Source organism: Lolium rigidum, chromosome 5 (assembly GCF_022539505.1).
Source record: "Lolium rigidum isolate FL_2022 chromosome 5, APGP_CSIRO_Lrig_0.1, whole genome shotgun sequence".
NCBI classification, from domain to species: domain Eukaryota; kingdom Viridiplantae; phylum Streptophyta; class Magnoliopsida; order Poales; family Poaceae; genus Lolium; species Lolium rigidum.
This window is the reverse complement of record NC_061512.1, coordinates 11117120-11144462: the sequence shown is the minus strand read 5'-3', so window position 1 is coordinate 11144462 and position 27343 is coordinate 11117120. Positions and strand designations below refer to the sequence as shown.

The 27343-nt window shown below is 47.2% G+C and overlaps 1 protein-coding gene across 1 annotated transcript; it reads right to left on the bottom strand.

Moving 5' to 3' along the window:
- Positions 1 to 17935: 17935 nt before the first annotated feature.
- On the bottom strand, positions 17936 to 26324 carry LOC124655615. Its single transcript, XM_047194481.1, has 13 exons — positions 26211 to 26324; positions 25373 to 25444; positions 21628 to 21778; positions 21379 to 21531; positions 21125 to 21279; positions 20696 to 20971; positions 20467 to 20597; positions 19975 to 20092; positions 19776 to 19868; positions 19600 to 19677; positions 19421 to 19508; positions 18324 to 18389; positions 17936 to 18209 (listed from the first exon to the last, which is right to left on the bottom strand). The coding sequence occupies exons 1-13, from the start codon at positions 26322 to 26324 to the stop codon at positions 18184 to 18186; spliced, it is 1521 nt and encodes a 506-aa protein (XP_047050437.1). The 3' UTR covers positions 17936 to 18183.
- Between the last annotated feature and the right edge of the window lie 1019 nt (positions 26325 to 27343).

Below are 27343 nucleotides of genomic sequence, written 5' to 3'. Positions count from 1 at the left end.
AAAAAAAGTATCATCAGCGTATTGTAGTATAGAGAGTCCTCCATCAACTAAATGTGAGATTAACCCTCCAACCTGACCATCAGCTTTTCCTCGTTCAATTAAGATGGCAAGCATATCCACTACAATATTTAAGTCTAGACTTTAGGTTGACCCCATACACATGCTTATTTCTCACGAAAACCAATTATTTATTGGGCACACCTAGTGATCAGCCGACTGATATTTAATTAAATTTCAGTCGATCATCCACGCGTTGTGTCTTTTTTTTTGTTCCTGTCTCGTTTTCTTTCATGGGCCTTAACGGTTAGACTGGACCCGCTTGAACACTGTACGTGTTTTGTAGCAAAACAAAGGCCACGCTCACACCTGCTAGCCGAGAGAACAAAACACATATACCACCTTTAGTACCTTACGTATGGTATTTTTTTTTGTGCGTTACAAACCACATGATCATTGATCAACATGGACGCAGATATAGCCCGTATTTAGTTGAGGTGTAGTTGCACATAGCTCACATGGAGTTGAGATGTAGTTGCACACAGTGTGCAAATACGACACAGTTACAACCCGAATGCAACTGAGTCTCAGTTGCACATGATATGCAACTTGGTCGCGGTTACACCAGACATGCAATTGATGTACCAGTTGCGTATGGTGTGTAACTACACACAATTACATAGCGTATGCAAGTGAATTACAGTTGCAGTCGGTGTGCAATTAGCACGCATTTACAACCCGCAACTGACGTATAATTGCACACTAAGTGTAACTGGGACACAGTTACAACTTGCGTGTAACTACGGACAGTTACACAATTGCAACCAGGGTATGGGTATCACACCATGCGCAAGTGTGAAACAATTGCGCGTGTGAGTATTTTTTTTTGGTGAAACTGGAATACAAAAAAGTTGTATGTGTTAAGTTGAGAATGCTTTTGCTCTTGCTATGCACATACCCAAAAAAAAAAATATAAACACACGGGGTAAGAAATGACCAACTAGAAAGGTACACTTTTATACTCTTAGGCTGCTTGAACACGTTTTATGCTTGCATTATTAAAGAAGGAAAAAAGAAACAAGGAGCCGTGACCAAGAGGAATGCCCACACCACCGGAGCGGTTCATCGCTAGCTGCGAAAGTCGCGGCCGGCCCGACAAATAAAATTAATGCCCACACAACTGGTCCTTGTACAGTGCGGCTGGGCCAAAACAACGCTGCACCGGGGGAAAAGGATTGTCCAGCGGAAATCTCCCAGATCTGACGGTGATGAAACGCGACTTAGATTTAATAAAAATCAGACGCCTAATTTCCAGCAAAACCATTATTTATTTCTCTACTATACACACTTTTTTTTGAGTTGACCCCGTACACATGTTTATTTCTCATGAAAACTAATATAACTTTTCCCTGCACAAGGATCTGCTCTAATTAGTAAACAGTAAAATTGCACCAGCTAGGAGCCACCACAGTAGTTTTGCATCGTCAGCCGTTCGATCTATACCTTAACGCTCAGGATTTCTTGGCCATCCCACCACACTCCCCGGACCGTTTTCATCTATCACGGCCCGTTAAACATTGAGGGGCAGCTACTCCGCGGACCGAGCTAGAAGATTTGTGGTGAGTCGGGCCATGATGGTGTTAACGGACTGTTAGATTTGCTTGCGGCCCTTTTATTAACCAGGCCTCCATTTGATATGGGCAAACATGCAGCGCGATCACTCTCCATATCCCGTTCCTCTCCCATGATGGTCGCCTAGAAGGTGCGCCTCCACCATCCTTTATGCTCCCTGCCGTTTCATTTTTAGTGTACGGCTATTTCGGGCCCGCCCGTAAGCCATGATTGATGCTCTGAGTTTTGTTGAATTTGATTTCTTCCTCACCTTTCCTCGTACCATAGATACTAATTCTTGTTTTTTCTTTGGTGATTGTCCCAGCGATTACATTGGTGGCGACGACGGGCGGGTGAGCGATGGTGATAGCAACAACAGCCGATGAGGCCGAGGCGTTAGAGGCTCGACGCCGCAAAGCATGCAGGATGCTGGAGATGGCGGTTGTGTCTCCCCCGTGCAAGAGGATGAGGTGGTGTCTCGCTGGTGTAAGTGGAGGAGACGGAGACTTTCGCTGGGCTAGCATACTGGACTCTCTCGTGCTCATCTGGTTGTTCGCTTGGGTAGGAGTGTAAGGGACAGGATTCAAGGACAAAGAGGAGATGTTTGCGCCGCAGCCGCTTCGTACCAGAGGTGAGGGAAAATAACCCGGCAGCAGTTCCTAGCCACAGGCCGTTCCACCTAGCACACACCTTCATGGGGAAGATGAAGTGCTCAGGTTGCTCTGCTTTCTTATACTGTGATAATGGTTATGCGTTTGTTTTTTCTGTGTTGTTTGTATCTGGTACCAAATTGTCATATTTGTTCTGTGAAACGAGGATAGAAAAAACTGACCCCATGAGTTATCATGAAGCATTATTATATGTATTCACCTTCAGATTCCCAACCAATTTTTGTATGAAATCGCGAATCCTCCACATGAGAAATGACATGACGTACTGAATGTGCTTGATAGGTTTACCTCCTGCAGTTGCCAGCAGGCTTAATCATTCTGTTATCAGCTTTCCCTTCAAGCATTGAAATAATTGTTATGAATAACAAGACAATGCCCTTTTCAATTGCAATAACTTGTGTTTCTTCTGTAATGGGTGTCTCATCTTAAATGACATTTTTTACTGCCATTTACTGCCTTACAAAAATAGCATCTGTATTATACAATATATCTGAAGTGCTTTTGTGTACAATTTTTTTTTAAATTTATATATTCTTGCTTTGACACGGAATAACCTTGGAGAAGTTGTAGGAGCAATTTCTTGGAATGAAGTAACTTGTGTTCAACAGCCATGCGGTTCAACTTGCAAAACTGAGCCTACCTTCTACAAGGTGCAAGATTGCAAAGCCCTAAACATATTGCTCAACATAGAAACAAATTTGGAGGGGCCCCTTCTGCAGTTTTTTAGGATGAATGGAAAGGCCTCTGCCATCTCTGGTGCAAATTTGATAAAATCTAAAATTTTCATTTGACTTTTGGCATTTATATATCATAGCATAAGTAGTTTAAGTACTGTCACACAAGGAACAAATGGGATAAACTGAATATTGCAAGATCATGTTCACCACTCTGATATCTCCGGCTAGGAAGTTGGAATAACACATATATGTAGTTATCTTGTCTTGCTCTTCCAAAAGTATATACACGACCTTTCATGGAGAGGAATCTGTCAGAAGTATGTGATTTTATTGCCAGCATTTCCTAATGTACATATATGCTATGATATGTCAGCACGGACTCCATGTATGTGTCAAATGATGTCAATTCTATCTCAGAAAAGAAATGAAGTCAATTCTATTGTTATTGTTCATATGAAGTCCATGAATGGTGGCCAGGAATAAAAGGTATTATTATATTATGTAGCTGGTGATGCAATTACATGCAGGCATGCAGCGTAGAGCATCAACATTCTGCATACTTCTTTCTCTTTTCTATCACCTTCTTGTGCAATGTTCCATGCTATTAAAAGACTGAAAATCTGTTTCTGTGGTCTTTATACTTGGCCCTAACCCACACTTAGAAAATTAGATGTTCCAGAGGGTCTACCGTAAACAGCAAGGCCATATTGATTTTTTTTACACAGTACTGTAATTTACTCCTGCTCATATTTCTTGCATATCTCTCAAATGATGGTTTGTGCTTCGCACTTCATTCTGACATCCAGTTTTATCTATTAAATTATTTTGTATTAGTGTTCAGCAATGCTTTTAATGTTCATTTAAATCTGATCAACTCGATAATAAGTCTCCTACCAACTATTACTACAGTACTATTTTGTGCATTGTTCCTCTCATCTGCAATTTTATACAAATGCCATCCACATCTCCTCTCAATTATCTTATAGTTTTTTTACTATGTATCTCGACTTACATGATCTTGATTTTTTTTTTGCATGATAGCAACTGGGGAACATGGGTTAAGCCGAGAGGATATAAATGTTCCATGCCACACTAGTGGAAAACAGGCCTTTTGATCCGGGTGGTTAGGGCCTTTTGTCGCGGGCGGCCAGCCGCGACAAGCAAGGCGCGATAAAAGGGTGGCCTTTTATCCCGGGTCACTTACGACCCGCGACATAAGGTCCACCACGTGGCAGCCGCGGGGCGCGCAGGGCACAGGACCTTTTGTCGCGGGCGGTATTACCACCCGCGACAAAAGGCCTTCTACGTGGCGCGCGCACAACGCTTCGCTTTAGGGTTTGAGGGTGCAGCACCCCTCCCCCCCCGCCACCCGACCGCCTGTTATATTTGTACGCTACTAGAAGTTGTACACATTCATTCATTATATATATATATAGATCGATCAAACAAATATTGGAAGCGAAGTCGATTCCCCTTACACATATTCGTAGGTTCCCTACATATATACATGGAGCTCACGATCGACAAACGGTACTAACGACCGTCTATTTGGAGGTAGAACAACTATTTGGACTAAACAAGCCTTTCTTGTTTATTACTTCTCTAACCAAAAGTCCCGCCAGTTCCTCCGCGATTCCTAGTGCGTGTTCCTTTGGTTGGAGTCTGTCCCGCATGAAGTCGACCTATATACGATAATGAGATGAGTATGACTATATCAGTCTTGATAACGAAATATTGATGATAATAAATAAAGTTGTGAATGTTATTGCTTACTTTGAATTTATTTCTGTTCGCTTCTCGGTGGTTAACATGCGAATGGACTCGCAAACGTAGTATCCACATAGATTCGTCCCTTGTGGCTGCCGGGGGCACGCTACAGGAGTAAATGTTAGCTTCGTTGCAAAGGTAATGTCCTTATGAACATTCTTCAAAGCTTGCCAAGCCCTGCCATGCAAAAGAATGATTGAATGAGTGGATAATTAATTGATATCTCACGAAAGATAAAGCGCGGCGATGAAGGAAATTACACTTGGAGCAACTTCGCAAGTCCCGGAACCCGTCCAGTGCCTCTACTCGGTGGGTCTCTTACTTCAACTACTCCCTTATCAGAGTTGAATGTCTAGTAGAATCCAGTGGAAGCTGCACATGTTATGCATATACGTCAGGAATTACACTTAACATCGAGTAAGAAAAATTGAATGTGCATAAAAGATCATTAAGACTCTCACTCGTAGTTGTAAGGAAACAATATTGAATCACAGAAATATTGCTGCCCCAAAAACCTTAGTAGGTTTCCCCCCGTATCTTCGCGTTTATGCTTCACCGTTTCAACATGTATTTTATCTGGGTCAACAAACCCAACATTGATAATATTATTACTTTTGCACTCACTGATCTTCAGTCTGCAAAAGAGAACACATAAGATATAATGAGTATATATATGCAATGAAAACGAACATGAACTGAATGAAAATGAACTTATATGTAGTTAACAACTTACAAGCAATAGCAACTCATGAGAGATTTGTCGAGGGCATCTAGATTGAATAACTGCCAGAGTTCATTCATCTCAATATGGATCTCCTCCTCTCGGTAGTAATATTCCCATGGTATACTCGCCACGATGAACCTTATGTTCTCCTTGCATGCATCAAGGTACCACTGATGCAAATTCCGCATATGTGTTGGCAGTTTATGCACACTGCTCTCGCTGATCAAGTCGGCCCCGTAGACAAATTTAGGAGCTATATCAGCGAGTGGGTACTGCAGACATCTGCTGCAGACAAGCAATTCCTCCACGGTAACGTCACAGTGCAGCCGCTAGCTTTGCAGCTTCTTCCATATCGAAACCACCACCATGTTCCTCGTACACCTTGGGAACATTAAGCACTTTGAGTGGTGGGATCGATTGTTTGGGCTGAGCACCGAGGAGGGGAACTTCCTTTCTCTTTTTGCCTTTTGTCGTTTGCTTGGCCTTGAGGGGTGCACTTGTTGAAGTTGACTTATTCTCAGTCTGCACTTCTAGCCGATGATTTGCTCGTGCCAGCAATGTCCTTCTCCTTAGCCTTTTCAGCCTTCTTTGTGTCAATTACCTTCGCAAGAGTGCGTGTATAGTCATCCTTCTTCTCGTGTAAGTCATACTGCGATGGTGTGTTCGGAAAACTAGTAGCATATGCTATTTGCTTCTCCGTGTATGGCTCGGCGCTGGAGGTTTTGGCTTATGGAAATGATCATAGTTGTGTTTCGCAACAGCGGCCGCATTTTCCTCGACGAGTAAGATCCCAAGGACGGGGGGAGGAACCTTTGGTACTTTTGGGAGGGGCGACCTCTTGGGGACAGGGACTCTTGAAACGCTTCCGGCTGGGTGCATTCCGAGTCTTTTTGGGCGGAGGCGGCGGCGCTGGAGATGGAGATGGAGTACCGATGTCGTGGTCGACGTCGTACCCACGGGGTGATGGTGTCGACATGTGATCAGTAGGAGGAGGTGATGGTGGCCTGCGATCACCTGGAGGAGGTGATGGTGACCCGCTGGGACGACCGGTACTAGGTGCTACCCAGCCCGGCAGCCTCGATGTTCTTCTTTTCCCGCGAGAATGATTTCTCCCGAAGACCTCTCTGAGTGTAAGCCCCCCATCACCTCCAGGGATATGGAGCTCCAATGTCTCCCACTGCGGGACAACTGAATCCACCCCGACACGAGCATAGCCAGCTGGAATCGGATTGCCATGCCATGTTGCCGGCTCACCTTCGAGTCCAAATGCCGGTAAGACATAGCCGACCGCCACCTTAACGTAAACCTTCCTGAACACCTCATGGAGATCACAAGGTGTTGTCTCCTTGATTCCATCCAAGGGGTCGCCAGGACCGGCATCTATCATCATCCGTGTAGGAGGGGCCTCCGAGTCGGCCACGCTGCTGTCTCGTCGCTGAGATATTTCAGCGGTATTATCCGGCGGGCGCTCGTCCTTTTAGTTCATTTATCTCCCGCTGCCGCCGCTGAAGCTCCCGCCGCTGCTGGTCAAGTCGGCGTTGGAACTCGGCCATCCGGTCATTCTCGCACCTCCAGCTGGCGTTGTTTAGCTCTCGCTCGGCTTCTATAAGTCTCCGCGTCGGCCGGAAACCCAAGCGACCACGGAACACTAGGGCCGAAGCCTCTTGTTCGTCCTCCCTTCTCGGGATTACCGAGGACAAGCGTCGACGAGTCTTTCTCTCTATCGGGAGCAAACTTTAGTTTTCCCGCCTTTATATCTGTCGTCACTTCAATCCATTTTTGCCTGGGTACCCTAACCCTGGTGTCACTTTCAACAATGTTCCCTGTCTTCATGTCATACTCACAGCCATGCGCGAGGAACCAATTTCGAGCCCTTGTGTCCCATCCTTCTCGCGTGGGTTCAGGAGTGATCCCGTTCAGCTCCATCTCAGCCTCTTGTGCATCCCACTTAGGCATGGCTCTTCCGTAGCCCCCTCGCCCCGTATGATGGTGATATTTCTTCTCGCTTGCATTCTTCTTGTTTTTCGCTGACAGGTTCACAGCCTCCTCTGATTCTTTGTACCTCACAAATTCTTCCCAAGTTATGCTCTCGCTTCGCTAGGTAGTTCTCGAATACCGGAGGCTTCTTGTCTTTCTTATAATTTTTCCATAACCGGTTCTTATACGCCCGGAAAAGTTCCCCCATCTTCTTAAGAGCCCATTTCTTCACTAGCTCTCGCTGCTTAGCATTCTCGGACTCCGATCCCAAATCCGGCAAAGTGAAATGTGCCATGAGGTCTCTGAAAAGTGTGTCCTTGTACCTATCGGCAACCTGATTTTCGGACACATTCTTCGTCTTGTTCCATTCTCTGACAGTGATCGGGACACGATCTCTAACCACAACTCCGCACTGATTTTTGAACTTCACTCCGACATTCTCGGGTACCACCGGTTGGCCTTCCGGTGATATAGCTTCAATTGTGAAGTGGTCTTTCTTGGTCAACTTCTTTGCCGGGCCTCGTTTCTCTATCTTATCTTCGGAGGCCTAAGAGAATACATATAGAATTGCATTAATGCCTCTATACTAATGCCTCAATACATATGTACATATAGAAATCCATTAATACCTCGTCACCGGAGCCGTCGCCGGCTTCTCCGTCACCGGAGCCGTTGGCTTCTCCATCACCGGAGCCGTCGGGTTCTCCATGACCGGAGCCGTCGGGTTCTCCATCACCGGAGCCGGCTCGGTCGGCTTCTGTACCATCGCGTATCATGTCCGCGAATATGTCTTCCTGTTCCAAGTCCCGTTCGAATTGATCCATTGTTTCTGCAAAAGAATTAAATCGATAAGTAAATGTTCAAACACAAACCAAACCCTAACCCTAATCAAACACAAACCAAACCCTAACCCTAATCGGCGACACGTGTTTGCGAGAGGGAGAGGGGTGTCGGCGACGCGTGTTTGCGAGAGGGAGAGGGTCTCGGCGGCGCGTGTTTGCGAGAGGGAGAGGGGTGTCGGCGCGTGTTTGCGAGATGGAGAGTGCGCGTGTTTGCGAGAGGGAGAGGGGTGTCGGCGCGTGTTTGCGAGCGGGAGAGGGCGCGTGTTTGCGAGAGGGGAGGGTGTCGGCGACGGGTTTTGCGAGGGGGAGGGAGTCGACGTCGCTTGTTTGCGAGAGGGGTCTCGGCGGGTGTTTGCGAGAGGGGTGTGTTTGCGAGAGGGGTGTGTCGGCGGGTGTTTGCGAGAGGGGTGTGTCGGCGGCCGATCCGAATTTGAACTAACTAATCAAATTTAAACTACAAATTTGAACTAACTAATTACATTTAACAAAAATAAACTAACTAATTACAACAAAATACTTACAAAATTTAAACTACAAATTTGAACTAACTAATTACAACAAAAATAAACTAACTAATTACAACAAAATACTTACAAAAATGAACTAACTAATTACATACTAAAATGTCTATATACAAAAATGAACTAACTAATTACATACTAATTATCTAACTAATAACTAATTACTAAAATGTCTATATACAAAAATGAACTAACTAATTACATACTAATTATCTAACTAATAACTAATTACTAAAATGTCTATATACAAAAATAAACTAACTAATAACTAATTACAAAAATGAACTAACTAATTATACAAATTATCTAACTAAGAAAAAAAAATTAAAAAAAAGAGGGCCGGCCGGGGCGCCCGCGCCGGCGCTCGCGCACATGGCCGGCGGCTTGTACCTGCGGAGGGCGCGGCGGCGCGCGGCGGCGGGGCCGGCACGGGCACTGGGCGGCGGCGGCGGGCGCGCGGCACGGCGGCAATCGACGGCGCGGGCGGCACGCGCGGCGGCAATCGACGGCGGCAGAGGGCGCGGGCGGCAGAGGGCACGCGCGGCAGAGGGAGCTCGAGGAGGCCTACGGCGGCGACGGCGCGGCAGAGGAGATCGACGGCGGCGACGGCGCGGCAGATCGACGGCGGCACGGCAAAATCCGGCAGCCTGGCGGCGTGAATTTCGCTAAGTGTTGGCCTCCGTGTGTCGCGGGTGGGGGCTCCGCCCGCGGGGCTAGGTATTTATACCTAACCCCTTTTGTCGCGGGTGGTGGCACGACCCGTGATAAAGGCCCCCTTTATCACGGGTCGTGCCACCACCCGCGACAAGGGGGTCCTCTATCGCGGGCCGTGGCTCGACCCGCGACAAAAGGGGGTGGGAGGGGAGGCGGCCGATCCGCGTGAGCGCATCCAACGGCTCCAGGCCGTTGGATTCAAACGGCCCGGAGCCGTTGGATGCGCTTCACGCGGATCAGGCCTCGCAACAGTTTTTGTGTTTCGTTTTTTTCTGTTTTTTGTTTTTCTGTTTTTTTTTAATAAAAACTATTATTTCAATAACTTTTAAATGGTAACTCAAAAAGAAAAGTTTTATATATGAAAATTGATCAGAAAAATCCAATGAACATGAATATGATATCCATATAACTATTTGCATCTCGCATCATATCCACTCGTGTCGCGTCCCCGTGCCACGTGTCGCCACCTCTTCCACGTGCCTCGCCCGCCGACGCCGGCGTGCGACGTGTAGCCACCGCTGCCACGTGCCTCACCCCGCCGACGCCGGCGTGCGACGTGTAGCCACCGCTAACACGTGCCATGCCCCGCGTGCGCTATATAGAGCGACGAGTGCGGGCGCAACCACACGCCGCCACCGCCTCCGCTCATTCATCTCCGGGATGCCTCCATGTCGTCGAGGGGCGTCCGGTTTCCGTGGCGTTCGAGTGCATCCGAGCGGTAGGTTCACCGCCGAGATACGCGCCGGTGGCTTCCGCCTCACCCTCGGCACGTACAACACGCCGGAGGAGGCGGCGCGCGCTTACGACGCGGCGGCGTGGCGCTTTCGGCGGCCGGGGCACGACATCAACTTTCCGGATGTTGAATCGCTAGAGGAGGCGGAGTTCCTCGCGCCACCGCCGTGCCTCCTCACCGACGAGGACCGTCGCCGGCATCGCCGAGTGCAGCGCAGGATCGCCATCGCCGAGCGCGACGAGCGCTGATGCGCCAGTGGAGGGCGCGGTCCCCCGACGCGTTCTTTGCTAACCTTAGGGCACAACGCAGGTCCAACAGGCGCAACCGTCGGGCCGTCGCCGCCTTCGAGCTCGAGAACTCGAATACAACTTGGACCGAAAACGACCCTCGGTGGGATGACCTTTGGACGGAGACAACCTCCGACGACGAGTAGAGACTAGACTAGTAATTTATCTATTTTATTGTAATTTCAATAAAGTCGTTGTCGGTTCTATTAGTTTAAATTTAGTTTATAAAGTCGTTGTCGGTTGTTTTTGTTCAATAAAGTGGTTGACACGAAATTTATTACGATTGAACTGAAATTAAAGTACAGAGCTCAACCGAAAAATAAGATACATGGCTAGATTCGAATGTTGGAGCCATTCAATCATAGTCGTGCCTAGTCCTATACACGTCGCCACCGTAGTCATCAAAGTCGCCGACGTCATCGTCGCTAGCATCGGGGTCGCGGTTGTCGAACCTCGGCGGATGACCACGCGTGGGCTGGGATTGAGGGTAGCGCAGGCGGGGGCCACGATAGGCCAGGACGCTCGGAGAGTCCGGCCGCGCCACCACATCCGACGGCCGGCCTCGTTGAAGTTCGAAGGAGGCGGGCCGTCCTCCTCGTACCCGGCAACCGCCCTCTCACGCCGATTGATGAAGAAGCTGTCCCAAGTCGGGCTGTAGTCGGGATGCCACTGGGGATTCCTCCGCTGCTCGGGCGTGAGCTCGAAATAGTAGTGGTTCGTGATGGCCATCTCGCGTGGCACACCTACAGGGATAGGAGGGACCGGTACGCCTCCGACGCTCAGCAACCAGCCGGTCGGGACGCGGTAGCCGGGCGGGCAGGGGTAGTTCGAGGCGCAAAGCGCCTCCGCCTCCCGGGGTGTTAGACATACGATGGAAGCCATGGGAGAGAGTGATGAGGTTTGCAGATATGAGAGTCCAAGCCTACATATATATAGTGGAAAATGGCGGGAATGCGGGAAGAAAATAGGCGGGAACGAAGTGGCGCGCGAAACTTTCATCCCGGGTGGAGGCTCAAACCGCGACAAAAGACTGGGGGAGGCTTATCTAGGAGGGCCTTTTGTCACGGTTGGTGGCTGCAACCGCGACTAAAGATGTCGGCAGGATAATAAGGATGTGTCGGTAACCTTTTGTCACTGTTGGTGGCTGCAACCGCGACTAAAGCTGTCGGCAGGATAAGGATGTGTCGGTAACCTTTTGTCACGGTTGGTGGCTGCAACCGCGACTAAAGGTGTCGGCAGGATAAGGACGCGTGGGTGGACGCACCGCTCGATGAGATAAAGCATGTAGCGCACGACGGCTCGTCGAAGTAATAAGACAAAGTAGAAGCGGTGCCGTGCCTATAAAAGGAGCATCGATACGCCTTGCCAAGCGGATCAACAAGCCAAGCACAGCTTAATCTTCATTATTACATAAATGTAGAGATTGTCTTGGGAACTATATATGAAGAATACATTATTACATCGCCATCTAGTGTTGTGATCTTCTACGCCGTAGCCATGGAGAATCTTCATCATTTAGCAAGATGCTTGGGTCAATTTTCACCGTGAAGGGCGGAATTTCTTTAAACTTATTATAATCTTCCGACATGTCTGTCTTGTCATCCACTCCCACGATGTTTCTTTTCCCCGAAAGAACTATGTGGCGCTTTGGCTCCTCGATTGATGTATTCTTTTGTTGATTTCTTTTTCTTGATTTGCTAGACATGTCCTTCACGTAGAAAACTTGAGCCACCTCGCTGGCTAGGACAAAAGGCTCGTCCGTGTACGCAAGATTGTTGGGATCCACTCGTTATCATACCGTACTTATCGTCAATATGTATAGCGCTGAGCTTCACCCATTTGCACCGAAACAAAGGGACCTTAAAAGTGGGACCATAGTCAAGTTCCCATATCTCCTCTATGTATCCATAATATGTGGTGGTCTGCCCATTCTCGTCCGTTGCATCGAAGCGGACACCGCTGTTTTGGTTGGTGCTCTTCTTATCTTGGTCGATCGTGTAAAATGTATTCCCATTTATCTCGTACCCTTGGAATGTACATATGTTTGAAGATGGTAACCTGGCCAACAAGTACAGCTGCTCCACCGCAGATGGGTCATTAATGAGATGTCTTTGCAACCAACCGCCGAAGGTATTCATGTGTTGACGTGTAATCAAGGACTCGGGCTGGCCCGGGTTTATTTCTCGTAAAACATTCTTATGTTTCTCGATGTACGGAGCCACCAAGCTGGAATTGTATAGAACCGTGTAGTGCGCTTGATTGAAAGAAATCTTGTCCCTCCACACCGTTGCTTTCCTTCCTAGTGTGCCTTTTCCAAGTCAGCCTCCCCTCATACCGAGATTCAGGAACACCAATCGGCTTAAGGTCGGGAAGAAAGTCAACACAAAACTCAATGACCTCCTCGGCTCCGTAGCCCTTTGAGATACTTCCTTCCGGCCTAGCTCGGTTATGAACATATTTCTTTAAGACTCCCATGAACCTCTCGAAGGGGAACATATTGTGTAGAAATACAGGACCGAGAATTCTAATCTCTTCAACTAGGTGAACGAGGAGGTGCGTCATAATATTGAAGAAGGATGGTGGGAACAACAACTCGAAGCCGACAAGACATTGGACCACATCTTCCTGTAATCCCGACAAAGTTTCCGGATCCATTACCTTCCGAGAAATTGCGTTCAGGAATGCACATATCTTCACAATGGCTAGTCGAACATTTTCTCGGTAGAAGTCCCCTCAATGCAATCGGAAGCAATTGTGTCATAAGCACGTGACGAGTCATGGGACTTCGTGTTCTGGAATTTTTCTCCTTCATATTTACTATCCCCTTTATATTCGACGAGAAACCGGACGGAACCTTGATACCGAATAGGGCTTCAAAAAAGATCTCCTTCTCTTGTTTGGTAAGAGCATAGTCGGCAGGCCCTACAAACTGCCCCGGATGATTGCCGTTTCGTCCTTTATGAAGTTCCCGGTCCTCCCGTGCTTCGTTGTATCTTTTGTCTTTCCATACACGCCTGTAAAACCTAGAATATTCACACAAAGATTCTTGGTCAGGTGCATCACGTCGATTGCAGAGCGGACTTCCAGGACTTTCCAATATTCTAGCTCCCGAAAAATAGATTTCTTCTTCCACATGGGCGCGTGTCCGTCATCGTCTTTCGGAACAGGTCGACCGCTCGGACCCTTTCCAAAGATAACATTTAAATCCTTGACCATGTCAAATATATCAGCACCACTACGGGGGACAGGCTTCGGACGGCGGTCCGCCTCGCCATCGAAATGCTTGCCTTTTTTCCTTAAGGGATGCTTGCGCGGAAGGAAACGACGATTGAACGGGTACACAACTTTTCCGCTTTTTCCCAAATATTTACTTTCAGTCTCATCTAAACAGGTGTGTGCATGCATTGTATCCTTTGTTCGTCCGTCCCGAAATGTTACCGAGAGCAGGCCAATCATTGATGGTTACGAATAGCAACGCTCGTAGGTCAAATTCTTGCTCCGTGTGCTCATCCCACACACGTACACCTGGTTTGGCCCACAACTCCAAAAGTTCATCGACTAATGGCCTTAGGTACACATCAATGTCGTTGCCCGGTTGCTTTGGGCCTTGGATAAGCACTGGCATCATAATGAACTTCCGCTTCATGCACAACCAAGGAGGAAGGTTGTAGATACATAGAGTCACGGGCCAAGTGCTGTGACTGCAGCTCTGCTCCCCAAAAGGATTCATGCCATCTGTACTTAGACCAAAGTATAAGTTCCTTGCCTCACCCGCAAAATCCGGAAACTCTCTCCCGATGTTTCTCCACCGCCGACCATCAGCGGGGTGCCTCAACATCGCGTCTTTCTTACGTTCTTCCATGTGCCATCGCAACAACTTGGCATGCTCTTTGTTTCTGAACAAACGTTTCAACCGTGGTATTATTGGAGCATACCACATCACCTTCGCAGAACCCTCTTCCCGGGTGGCTCGCCCTCAACATCACCAGGGTCATCTTTTCCGATCTTATACCGCAATGCACCACATATCGGGCATTTATTCAAATTCTCGTACTTCTCACCGCGGTAGAGGATACAGTCATTAATGCATGCATGTATCTTCCGCACATCTAATCCTAGAGGGCGGACAAGCTTCTTTGCTTCATATGTACCGACGGGCAATTCATTATTTCTTGGAAACAGCTTCTTTAATATTATCATCAATTTCTCAAATCCCGAGTCAGTCACACCGACCTCCGCCTTCCATTTCAGCAATTCCAATATGCTACCCAGCTTTCTATGCCCATCTTCACAACCTGGGTACAACAATTTGTGGTGGTCCTCTAACATCTTGTCGAACCGCAACCTCTCCTTATCCGTGTCACGCTCTCTTCTTGCATCAGAAATGGCCCGACGAAGATCATCATCAACAGGATCATCTGATGCCTGTTCTTCACCTCCTTCTTCTTCATTGTCGTCCATTGCGGTATCAAAGCATTCAGAGAACATAGATCGATAGTACTTCTCATCATTATCTTCTTCCTCATCGCCGTCTTCCATCATAATCCCTTCTTCTCCGTGCTTGGTCCAAACATTATAACCGGACATGAACCCAAACCGAAGCAGGTGGCTCTTAATATCTCTTGAGCAAGAGTAATCCTTCTCGTTCTTACATTTTAGACATGGACAGCACATAAAACCTTGCTTCGACTTGTTGGCCTCGGCCACAAGCAAGAAAGAATTCACGCCCTCTCCGAAAGCGGGAGCACATCGGTTACCGTACATCCATGGATGACTCATCTGCATCATAAGCACAATTATATATGTATCAGATGCAATCACCTTGCTAAAATTAGTATTGTACGGACTATGCATATATATATATAGTCGAGAAAATAGTTGCTAACCTTTTTGGATCAAAAAGAGGAGAAATCTTATCAAATAAACCAAGTGGCATCCCTCTCACAAGCATTCCATCAAACACCTCTTGTGCACATGTAGAAAAAATGAGCTAGCATACACCTCCACCTTCACCACCAAGGAAAAAATGAGGTGGGGGGTGGCTGGCTGCTTCTATATATAGGGCGGGGACATTTTGTCGCGGGCCGTATTACGACCCGCGACAAAAGGAGTGGCCACGTCGCTCCTACCCCTTTTGTCGCGGGTCGTAATACGGCCCGCGACAAAAGGCCGCGACAAAAGCCTCCGCGCGCTCCACATGGTTTCGAGGCGACGTGGCCAGGCCATTTGTCGCGGGTGCAGGCGCGCCCGCGACAAAAGGCTCCCACGGAAGCCCTGTTTTCCACTAGTGCCAATTAATTGACGCCTCCTAGAAATTGAGGATATAATGCCTTCCTTTGATATGGATGATCACATTCTTCACCATTCCAAGGTATTTACTCGATTAGTTGGTTTTATAATATGATGTCAGTACACACTTGAGGAGATACTTAATTCACTCAATGAAAGAGTTAAATTGTGTGCAAGAGTAGAAGATGCTAGCCTTCTAAAGGACAAAATGTTCTAACTTCTTGCTCTATAACATCACCTTGCATTCTAATTAAAATTATTCAGATTCTTAAAAAATGTGTCTACAATCCAATTTTGCTTAACATTTCACTTATCCCTTGAGTTGGACGGGCGCCGCAACGCGCGCAGTTCATGGTCTAGTATATCACAAATCTAAAACTCCTCGGAAGGCAGCCCATTTCTGAGCCGTATCAATCTACACCTTCTACGTTCTACCCATGTTCTAATTAGTATAGCACGACCTAACAGCGTATGCAACACGGAACAGCGAATCGGTACGTGCGAAGGAACCCAGGAGGCGGCGGAAAGAAGGCACAAAACCCATCTAGGTTCCATCCTCTTCACCAGCGATACCGCCGGTCCGCTTCGCCTCCGGTGGCCTTGGGGCCTTGGAGGTGTGGCGGACCACGGTCCCTCACCGGCAGGGAGTTTTCGTTCTTAATTTAGTTTGCTTTTCAGTCTCTTTTTTGAGATGGTGAAGCGGCGGCTACATTCTGAAGTCAGAATAAGGTCCTCCCCGCCCTATCCTCGCTCCGGTGGTGCATCTAGCGCTGACGGAGGGCGCGTGGAGTTGTGTGCCCGTCGGATCTCCTGGGATCCGGTCGGTTTTTGTGTTTGTTGGTGTGGTTTTATGATAGTCTCTTCCGATCTACGGTTGTCATCATTGGGGATGGTTGCTGCTCTGGTGGTGCGCTGGTCCTTTGGGACCTTAGCACGATGACTTCCCGTCTGTCTAGTACAACAAGCTCTACTACGACAAGCTTTGCCTGACTCCAGCGATGGAGGGGCGAGGACAGCGGCGCGCCTTCGGCTCGTGCTAGTGTTTGTAGTCGTCGCTAGGTGGTCCGAGTACCAATTTGTAATTTTCTTTATTTTTTTTGGGTGAATTGTACTACTATTGATGATTATTAATAGATCGGTGGATTTCTCGCAAAAAAAAACACGAAACCGCGGTTTTACTCCATAGCCAGCATTGAGCCGCAAAGGCCAAAAGGTAAACCAACACGCTCGCAAACTCCTCCTGTCCACTCCAACTGAGAATCTGCAATGGAGCCCCTGCACCGCGTATTTGCTCTGGCCTCTGAGGAAGGTGTCCTGTCGCGGTTGTGCGGCCGCGCCAACGATATCATAACCTTGCTCTACGCCGACGATGCGGTCTTTTTCATCAACCCGGTGAAGGCGGAGCTTGAGGCGGTTCGCGGCATCCTCTCTTGCTTTGGCGAGGTTACTGGGCTGTATGTCATCTTTGCCAAGACAGTCGTGATCCCTATCAGATGTGAGGGCCTGGATGTTGCTGACATTGTCTCACCTCTTGGGACTAGGGTCGCCTCCCTCCCCTGCAAGTTTCTTGGACTACCCCTCAGTCTTCGCAAGGTTGACTTCCAGCCCCTGCTCGACCGTATCGCCAGCCGCCTCGTTTGTTGGAAAGCCAAGCTGCTATCTGCCCGCTGGTGTCTAGTACCTCTCAACGCAGTCCTCTCCGCGCTTTCCATCTATTGGATTTGTATCCACTTGCTCCCAGCCTAGGTGCGCAAGGAGATTGATCGGATTCGCCGGCCTGGCTGTGGCGATGACAGCTGCCATGGTGGCCATTGCAATTAAAGTGGCCTGGTATCTGCCGACCTCGTGACCTTGGCGGCCTGGGAACCGTCGACCTCGGGACTGCACTTCACCTTAAGTGGCTTTGGCTCGAGCGTGCATCACCGGACAAGCCGTGGAGATCTTCACTTATGTCTTGCAAGTTTTTGTATGAAAATGCACATGAGGACAAGTTATTGTATGAGTGGTGCAATTACCTCTTATTATGGATCGGAGGGAGTACCTCTTTTTACTCTACACTCACAGCAAGCTTATATGTCTGCCGCACATATATAATAGGAAATGGGCAATGTAAAATATGTTAATCTTGCGCCAAAAGTTTCTCTCTAGCTTAGCCAATTCAATTCAGCATGCAACACTTCCATACAGAGATAATGTGCAAAAGTACCCAGTAACATGTCCTCTAAATAAGCAGATTCTACTTTCCATGAATTGCATCTTACAAAGGCACCATAATTTAAACTTTAGAAGTACTACACACATACATAACTATATACATGCTACAACTAGTCATAACTGCAATACTCTAGGAGACAGCCACCAGGAGGTTCCAACTCAACAGGCAGCAAGACATTTTAAACCTGCAAAAATCAAGAAAACAATGTAAGGAGGCAAGAGAATAATCTCAAGCCCTTCTTTGAATGACACACGTATTTCACGTCATAGTTAATGCAGAAACAGCAAAGGTCACTTGCCTGCCACATTTTGGCTAGATTGCACTGTAGCAGACGTCTCTTCTGTAGCTGTGATGGGGTAAGTGCCTACGAATAAACAAGCCATTTCCCAAAAATCAATCATAAACTACAAACATGTACATGCAACATTAATAATATTATGATACTCAATATTCTGAACATCTAATGGATGCATGCCAGTATTGGGACTTCAATGTATTCTTTAAGTAAGGTTAATTAAAAGAATCAATTGAGGACTTAGCTTTGAACAATCAAGGATTACTACCCACTACGAATCTTCCCTCCCTCGCTCACTGATAACGTGACAGCGTATGTGTTGGGACATTATAAGTGACTTGCATCTGTTAGAGAAAAGTCTTTCTACACTAAAAAGGTTGATCTCCTACTTGTGTTCTAAGGTGACACAAAAGATACTGATAATAACCTTGATTACATCAAGGGATGCCAGAAGCATGACATGTTTGTGCTAAATGATAAAACAATGACTAAAGGTTGCTATAAATTTGTTTTAAGATAAGATTACATTGTTTGGGAAACTGTGTTATGATTTTTCCCATCTTTTACTTAATATAGTTGGGCATTGGTGGTGGTTAGTCTGCTAGTTGAGAAGTCTCGGACAGAAAAGAACCAAAGTAAACACCGGCCCCTAAAATATCTCTAACAGAATAAAGTACGACATGCTAAAAAAAGAACAGTAAGAACTAGGGGTGGCCACCGGTCCAGTAGAACTCACATGACCAAGCAGAACTCACATGAGCAAGCAGAACTCAGATGAGCAAGCCGACATAGTGAGCAATTTCTTAATTTGATTTCGTATGGACAACAGCAAAGCACGATATTTAGCTAGTGATGTATAATGATGTATTTTCTTTAATTGCATTTTCCTCTCTCTAAGGCCTAATTTAAGATTTCACATTGGCCCCTCAATTTCGCAGGTACAACCTTCCAGGAAATATTATCTACAAGTCTATTGTGTATAATAGAGATGACATTCAAGTTTCAGTTAAACAATACTGAATCTACAGCAGAGGAAAATGTAATAACTTATGATCCGCAACAAGTTTCTACCACAATATGTTAAAAGGGGAGATGTTTACCTTTTGTAATGATCTCTCCATGATCTGATACTTCTACATTCAAATTTATAGTTCTTCTGAGACGTTCTGCCGGGTGAAATACTTGAATCTGTAAAGTCAACAATATTATTTCTTAGTACTATGATCCAGATAAATCAAGCACACCATATTACAATTTATAAAGTATACAAGAAACTTACTGAAACATTTATTTTGGCATTCAATTTATTTCCTTGATCAAAATGGTCCTTGCATCTGACCAGCAACATGTTCTCCAACTGACATAGTTACAGAAGTCAAGAGCATAAAGTATAACATAAATGCATATACGCTCATTCCATTTTAATTGAAACTCAATAAATATACAAGCACCTACCTCAATGGTAGTAGAAATGCGCTTTCCATTAAAACATTCAATAATATCACCAAAGCAGATTCCACGTTTCTCAGCATGCGAGTCTTTTGACACCTAATGTTCAATTGTCCATGATTACACCATAATATCATTAGAGCACTTTTAGGAAAACTAATACGGAGTAACAAGTTTGAAAATATATATAACTGTAAACAAATACCTCTTCAACAATAAGGCCGTCCTCAATGTTATGCATGCGCCACATCTTCTCAACATTAACAGGGTCTAGAAGCCTCATGGAATCAAACCTCATTCCAAGGTGGAGCCGAGGGATGCACCTTTACCAAATATAATCATTTAATATAGAAACACATCTAAAAGTAGGTATGCAGATGTAGTTGACTGTTTGTCTCCTTTAAAATATAAATCATGTCTAGCATGCTAAAGAATCAAAATCCCTACATAGTTTTGTAGTCGTTCAATTGCATGAGGTAAGAAATACAAGAGAAGAGACAAACTAAATGGTGTAAATAGAGTATGGAAACTTAGCAAACAGTACTTCTATGAGACATAATAACAGTAGAGTTATGCACGAGAACACTCTTCTATCAGGTCAATTGTGTTGTTCAACTCCATCAACAAGCAGAAACGGTAATAAGGAAGAATGCATCAGCTTAGCAACACTAACAAAGAATGGAGGGGGAAGACGTACCCAAACTTCGTCCACAAACCCACACACTTTTCCAAAATAGAAGAAGGTACAAAAGAAGCGCTAAGGTGATTATTAATTAATCCCACAACCTTCCCCTCCAAATCAATGACGGGCCCTCCATCGTCATCACACTACAACATAGTAGTAGCGACAAATATTACAATTTACAATAACAAAGTAGCAACAGCGAATTGCAAAACATGAGTAATAATTGCTTTTTGTTCCATACCAGATAGTCATCCTGTTCGTGGAGAAAGTACATGTAGTGATATCTTTCAATACTTGCTGGATTCCAATATTCCACTCTACCATGCGTTATCCTCAAATCCATGCTTTGGTCTCTTCCAAGTCGGAAAACGTCTTGACCACAGTGCACGGTACCATTAAAATAGGGGAACTGGACCTCCTCATCCACTCTAACCTTAAAAAATGCAAGATCATAATGCTCCTGGTGGTAGAGGTAGTGGCCTTCTGCGGTGGTGCCATCGCGCAAGTGAACAGTAACCTGAAACGACAGAAGGAAGAATCATGTAGCTGCATTTCGGTAACTAGCTATCCTACAGCAACCCAATTTGAGTCTAGCAACAGAGAGATTACAAATAATTTAACCTGAGATGAAACAGAGAATAGGCAAGTGAATGTTGAGAAAGAAACTCACATTGGCTTTAATATCGTACTCATCTCTACCTATCCAGTGGTCTTCCACGGGATGCTTTGAGCGAATGAGATGTGCAGTCGTCAAAATGGTGCCTGTTTTGCTCTCCCTGTCCCAGCCAATCCACAAACCACAGCAGTTTGTCAGCGGCTCCCCCTCTGCAAATACAAAGCCCACAACACGTAGTTAGCGCCTCGATCCCTTGTGCAAATATTAATCAGCAAGCAAGCAAGCAAGCATGATGTATGCGTACGCACCGAGAGAGGATGAGAGCCTGATGACGGATTTAGCGGCGTGAAGGACCGCCCTTTTTGCAGCTTCACGGATGGGATGAAGGTGCTCATCATTAAACAGGCACGAACGTACCTCCTTGCGCCTATATTTAGAAGTGAAGAGAGCTGTCCTACGGCCTGCGCTCAGAGAACGGCACGACAAACTAAACTAAGCACCCACAATTGGTAGATTGCAAACCTGAGAAGAATAGAGGGGCTGGGGTAGAGGCTTACACAATTTCTCTATGTATTTGGCGTGGGCGTCCTCAAAGGCGGCGTGTATCTCAGGATAGACAGTGGGATCACTTAGCTCGTCTGGGATGTAGGGCTTGCGGATTGGAGATTTGGGTGTGAAGGAGGAGAGATCCTCCTCCTCCTCCTCCTCCTTGGTCATCTCGTCGACTCGTGCGCCATTTGCTTCTGTCACGGATGAGGAACCACCCATGATGAGGAACAAGTAAAGACGCGATCTTTCATGATGAGGAAAATTTGTTGTGGGGAAAAAAATACCACAAGGGCTGGGCGGATGGGCGGCCCGATCGTACAACGGAGTGTCGACCTCCCCAGACGAAGACGAATTTCTCTTCTTCTTTGCCTCCCTCTCCGGCTCCGTAGCATCTGCATCATCACGGGTCCTTTCGGGCTTGGTCATCTTCTCCGGTGCGCGCGAGTCCGCCGCCAGCCACCTCTGCACCGGAGACGGCGGAATAGGTGGGTTGGGGATCGAGGGTTGAGGGCGACGAGGTGGTGGTGGCTCGGCTCGGCTCGGCTCAGCTAAATCCCGGTGTGCCGTTGGCCTGGCCTCTTCCTTAAATTCTCTTTGTTTTGCGGCGGCGCGCGGGGGTTACGTCTTGGTTGAAGGATTTCTCCAGCAGAAGATAACACTGGATCGATCGAGGGGAGACGCCCAGGCCACCGCGCGCCTGATCGATGGACCAGCAACTCAGCAAGGATATACTGTACGTACGTGAGATTCAGTACCTGCAACGTTTGCGCGTGCACTCTAATGCGGGCGGGGAGGCTACGGTGACTCCTATTTGACGCGTGAAGCGCCCGTTAGCGCATCAACGCCTGAAGCTCTAATACTGGTGGGCTGAGAGCATCTCCAGTCGCGTCCACAAAGCGTCCCCCAAACCGCGCCGGATCGAGCGTTTGGGGGACATGTTTCGTTCGTGCCGCGTTTGGGGGACGTCGCTCCCCAGCCGCGTCCCCCAAACTCCGCCCCCAAATAAATATTGGTGCACGAAAATAAAGGTTTTCATTCAATTTTGATTATATATTACAAAGTTTGAATGAAAACGGCTAGCTTTCATCTAAACCTAGCCTACTGACCGCCCGGCGGTGCGTTCGACGGCCCCGCCCCGGCGTCGCCTGCCCTCCGCCGCAGCTCTTGCTGCGCGCGCCGCCTCTCCGTGCGTAGGGCGGTGGCCAGATGCCGCTGCTGCTGCACCGCCTGGAGGGAGAGCTCGACGGCGCGACGAATCTGCGCTTCTTCGCGGGCACGGGCGTCGTCCTGGAGGTTCTTCTCCGACTCGAACGACTCGACGAGCGCGCGTTGCTGATCGGCCGTTTCGTCTGGGTGTGGCCCGTCGTCGTCGGACCACTCGAACTCGTCGTCCTCCACCTCGGTCTCCTCCGTGTCGGCCTCCATTGGCGTCTCCTCCTCCACATCTGTTGGCGCCTCCATCATCGCCGCCGCCAACTGGTCCGCCCGCCTCCCCCAGATCGCCGCCAGCACCGCCTCCCGCTGCCGACGCTCCTCCGCCGCCAGCTGCTGCTGGCGCTCGATCGACTCCTGCCGCCGGCGCTCGATCGCCTCCCGCCGTTCACGGTACAGCGCATCCCGCTCATCGCGCTGGCGCTCTTCAGCCCACCGCTGCTCCATCTCCTCCCGGTACCGGCACCGTTGTGCCTCTTCTCCCGTCGAGGCATCGAACGCCGCAACGGTGTCGCACTGCTGCTCGTGCCACGCTACTGCCGCCGCGGCCTCGTCAGCAGCGGGGCCATGGGCGCAGAATGCCGCTAGATCCGCCGCCTCACGCTGCTGGTCGAATGCCTCCCGCCGCTGCTGACGGTGTGCACGCCAGTTCTGCATCCCTCGCCGCCGCCGCTCTTCCCGGGACGCAGGGTCGGTGTCGACCTGCGATTCTGGGACTGGAAGTGGAGGAGACGGCGGTGGAGGGAAGTGGCCAGCGCCGGGGCGGTTCGCCACTGCCACTGGTGGTGGAGGAGAGACGGCGGTGGAGCGACGAGGGTTGTGTTTGTTGCCGACGGGGTGTGGTGGCTACCATTGAGCCGGGAGGCCTTTTTATAGACGCTGGTGTCGGGTAGAAAGCGCGGGAACAGGCGAGAAGAGGCGGTAAGGTCGCGCGGGAACGGGCGGTGGCGTGCGAACGCCGGCGACGCGTGGAGGCTGTGCAGCACCGACGAGACGTCTCGACTGCCCCTCCGTCGCCATTAAGGCAAAGATGCCATCGTGTGTCACTGCGCGCGAATAATTTCCGCCGCGAGGTAGACGACGGTTAGGTTAAAATTAACTGTGTCGCTGACGGGTCGGCCCTGCCACTACCCGTCTCGCTTTTCGTTGTGTCCGGCGTGCCCGGAGCGTCCCCTGTGGGACGGGGACGAGCTCGGGGCGCCGGACACCGTATCGGACCACGCCGGACAAAAATGAGCTTTGGGAGACGCGGCTGGAACGCATTTTCTGTCCGGCGCGCCCCAAATTGCTTTGGGGGACGCTTTAACGTGTCCCATCTCCTCTATTTCCACTCTTGACACATCACTACAGCAGTACAGCAGCAACGAGGCTGAAGTGACCGGCGACTCGTGGTAACGCTTCCCATCTTGCGTGTGCCTAATTCAATGAGCTCATGTGTGTGTTTGCAACATGCCAGTGCACTATACACGTTCCATTTTTTGTCGTTTTCTCTTTTTCCACCTTTTTTACTTTTTAAAATTTTCCTTTGTTGTGTTTTTCTTTCTTTCTTTATTGAGTTCATTTTTTCTTCTTCATGTTTATCTTCTTCTTCTTTAAAAATCATATAACTTTTATACTTACTATGTCATACATGATCATGATTTGGACCTCGTGAACAAATATTGTAGTGCGTAAACTCATATGAATATCTTTTTTATTTTAGATTCCTTTTCTCTATTTTTTTACTTTACCTTTTTATATTGATATTAAAAGAATATCTAATACATGAACATTCATTTTTGTAACCGCATGGATATTTATATTAAACCTCCTGAAAATTATTTTGAGTTGCACAAATAGTTTTTCTATAACACGAATGCTTTTTTTAAAACTAGCGATCAATTTTTCCGAATTACATTTTTTTTGAACCTTGTTTAAAACCTCATAAACAATTTTGTAGACCAAATAAAACTTTTAAAGTCCCGCGAGCATTTTTATAGCTGACATCTTTTTTGAATTATACGAACAATTTTTCAACATCGTGAGCAATTTTCTAAACCTCGCAAAAAACATTGAACAACACGAACATTTTAAAGGCTCGAGAACATTTTTGAAACCTCATAATTTTTTGAATACTATCGACACCTTTTGAATCTCGTGAATTTTTTTTAACCTCTTATTATTTGAATCATAAGAACATTGTAAAGGCTCGCGGACTTTTTAAAACCTCGCGATATTTGCGAATGGTACGTACATTTTTAAGTCTCACAAACATTTTTTTTTGAACCGTAATAACATTCTTGTACTTATTTTGTCCCTCCTCTGCTCACAACCAGCTCTGGCTTCCTCTTCTTCCTCCTACTCATCTTCATCAGCATCATCCACTACGAAGGCACCCCTCTCGTATCCATTTTGTCCCTCCTCTGCTCACCACCAGCTTTGGCTTCCTCTTCTTCCTGCTCCTCATCTTCATCGACATCATCCACTACGAAGCCACCCTTCTCGTACTCGTTTTTTCCTCCTTTGCTCAACACCAGATCTGGCTTCATCTTCCTCCTTCTCCTCCTCCTCCTCCTCCTCATCTTCATTGGCATCATCCACTACGAAGCCATCCTTCTCATACTTATTTTGTCCCTAGAAAGTATGCAAAAGATATGAGTTGATGCATTTTTAATTGAAAATGGAAAATGGTTAATATTTTGGCTAGTTAAAACATTTATTTAGAAAACGGAAAATGGTTTTGGATTACTTTTCCAAATTAAAACACTTTTCATGTTGAAAGTTTTGCCAGATTCAAAAGTATGCAAAAGATATGAGCTAATGCATTTTTAATTGAAAATGACAAAATGGTTAATAGTTTGGTTAGTTATTATTTAAGAAAACAGAAAATGGTTTTGGGGTTACTTTTCCAAATTCAAACACTTTTCATGTTGAAAGTTTTGTCAGATTACAAATTATGCAAAAGATATGAATTAATGCATTTTTAATTGAAAATGGCAAAATGGTTAATAGTTTGGCTAGTTAGAACAATTATTTAGAAAACAGAAAATAGTTTTGGGTTACTTTTCCAAATTCAAACACTTTTCATGTTGGAAGTTTTATCATATTTCAAATTATGCAGAAGTTATTTAATTTCATATTCTAACCCTTTGCATAATACTTAAAAGCTTGGGAAACAAAACCATAAAAAAGGACATTTACTTCTGGTTGGTGCACCAACCGGGACTAAAGGGACGCAAACCCTAGCTCCGGCCGCTGCTCGTGCCCGCCTCCGCCGGAGCTCCTCCTCGTTGCCTTCTTCCTTCACGCCAAGCAGAACAAGCCGGGACGCCGCCAATCAGGCGAATCGAGATCGCTGTCTCCAACACTGGTCGTCGGTATCCTCGTCGCTTCCGGCCACCTCCCACCTCGCCGTGACCTCCAAGGTGTTGCTGGTGAGCTCCCAGTTCCCCCTTCTCCCTCTCGCTCTGTACCAGCCCTGCGTCACACAACCGTCCGCGCGGCCGTCGGCCATGGTCGCCGACGCGTCTCCGGCGACCAATCGGGTTTTGCGCCGCCACCATTCGGTCCACCTTGGACCAGTGCGTAGAACGCACGCAGCAACGCGCCAGCACGCGCGCCCTAGCGCCGTCGCTGGCAATGGTCACCGTAGGTTGACCACGACGGTTGACCCTGGTGGGCCCCAGCCACTGGGCTTGGGTGCAGACGTGTTTTTCGACCACACGGTCGTAAATGGTCGCTCCGTGTCTGTTAGCGTCATCTCATTGGAGATGCCATCAGCCCCGCACGATCGAAAGCATCGGACGGACGAGCGTTCGGAGGTTGCGAGCTCGTAATCCTCTCATTTCCTTCTAGATTTGTGTTGCAATACAACAAATCATCAACTATTCCACCTTTCTTTATACATGGAAGGAGGTCTCTTACACGTTACAAGGAATAATCAACATGAAATTAAAATTAAATATGTATAATACTTCATCCCTTTATAAAAGGATGTTGGAAATTTGTCTAAGTTTAGACGAACTTACAAACAGAAGAAGTACAGTACTATGTTTCAAAGAGACTGAGAAGTAAAACCTTTCAGGTCTAGTTCAAAACCACCCACATTTATTTCCCCAGCAACGTATTTTGTTCATGCTGCCGCCGTCTGGTATACGAGAGTGGTAGCTGGTAATCTAAAAGATTTCCTTGGGAACTTATGGCGCTGCAGGAGGTGGCGCCTTAGAGCAATTCCAATAGTATAGCCAACTGTTGGCTATAACAAGATGATATGTCATTTGTAGTCACCATATAGCTAACATGTATAATAATTGGCTATAAGAATGGACTACTTTACTAACACATGGCCCACCTTTCATTCTCACAAAGTCGCCTAGAGAGACGCGTGCAAGAGCTGCTATTGCAGATAAGTAGCCTCACCTCTCTTCTCTCTCCCCTTCTCTCTCCTCCAACTTATCTAAAATATATTATTTAACGCCTTATAGCATAGCTGACCTGACTTTATCAGTACTTGCTTCAGGCAGTGGTGGGACC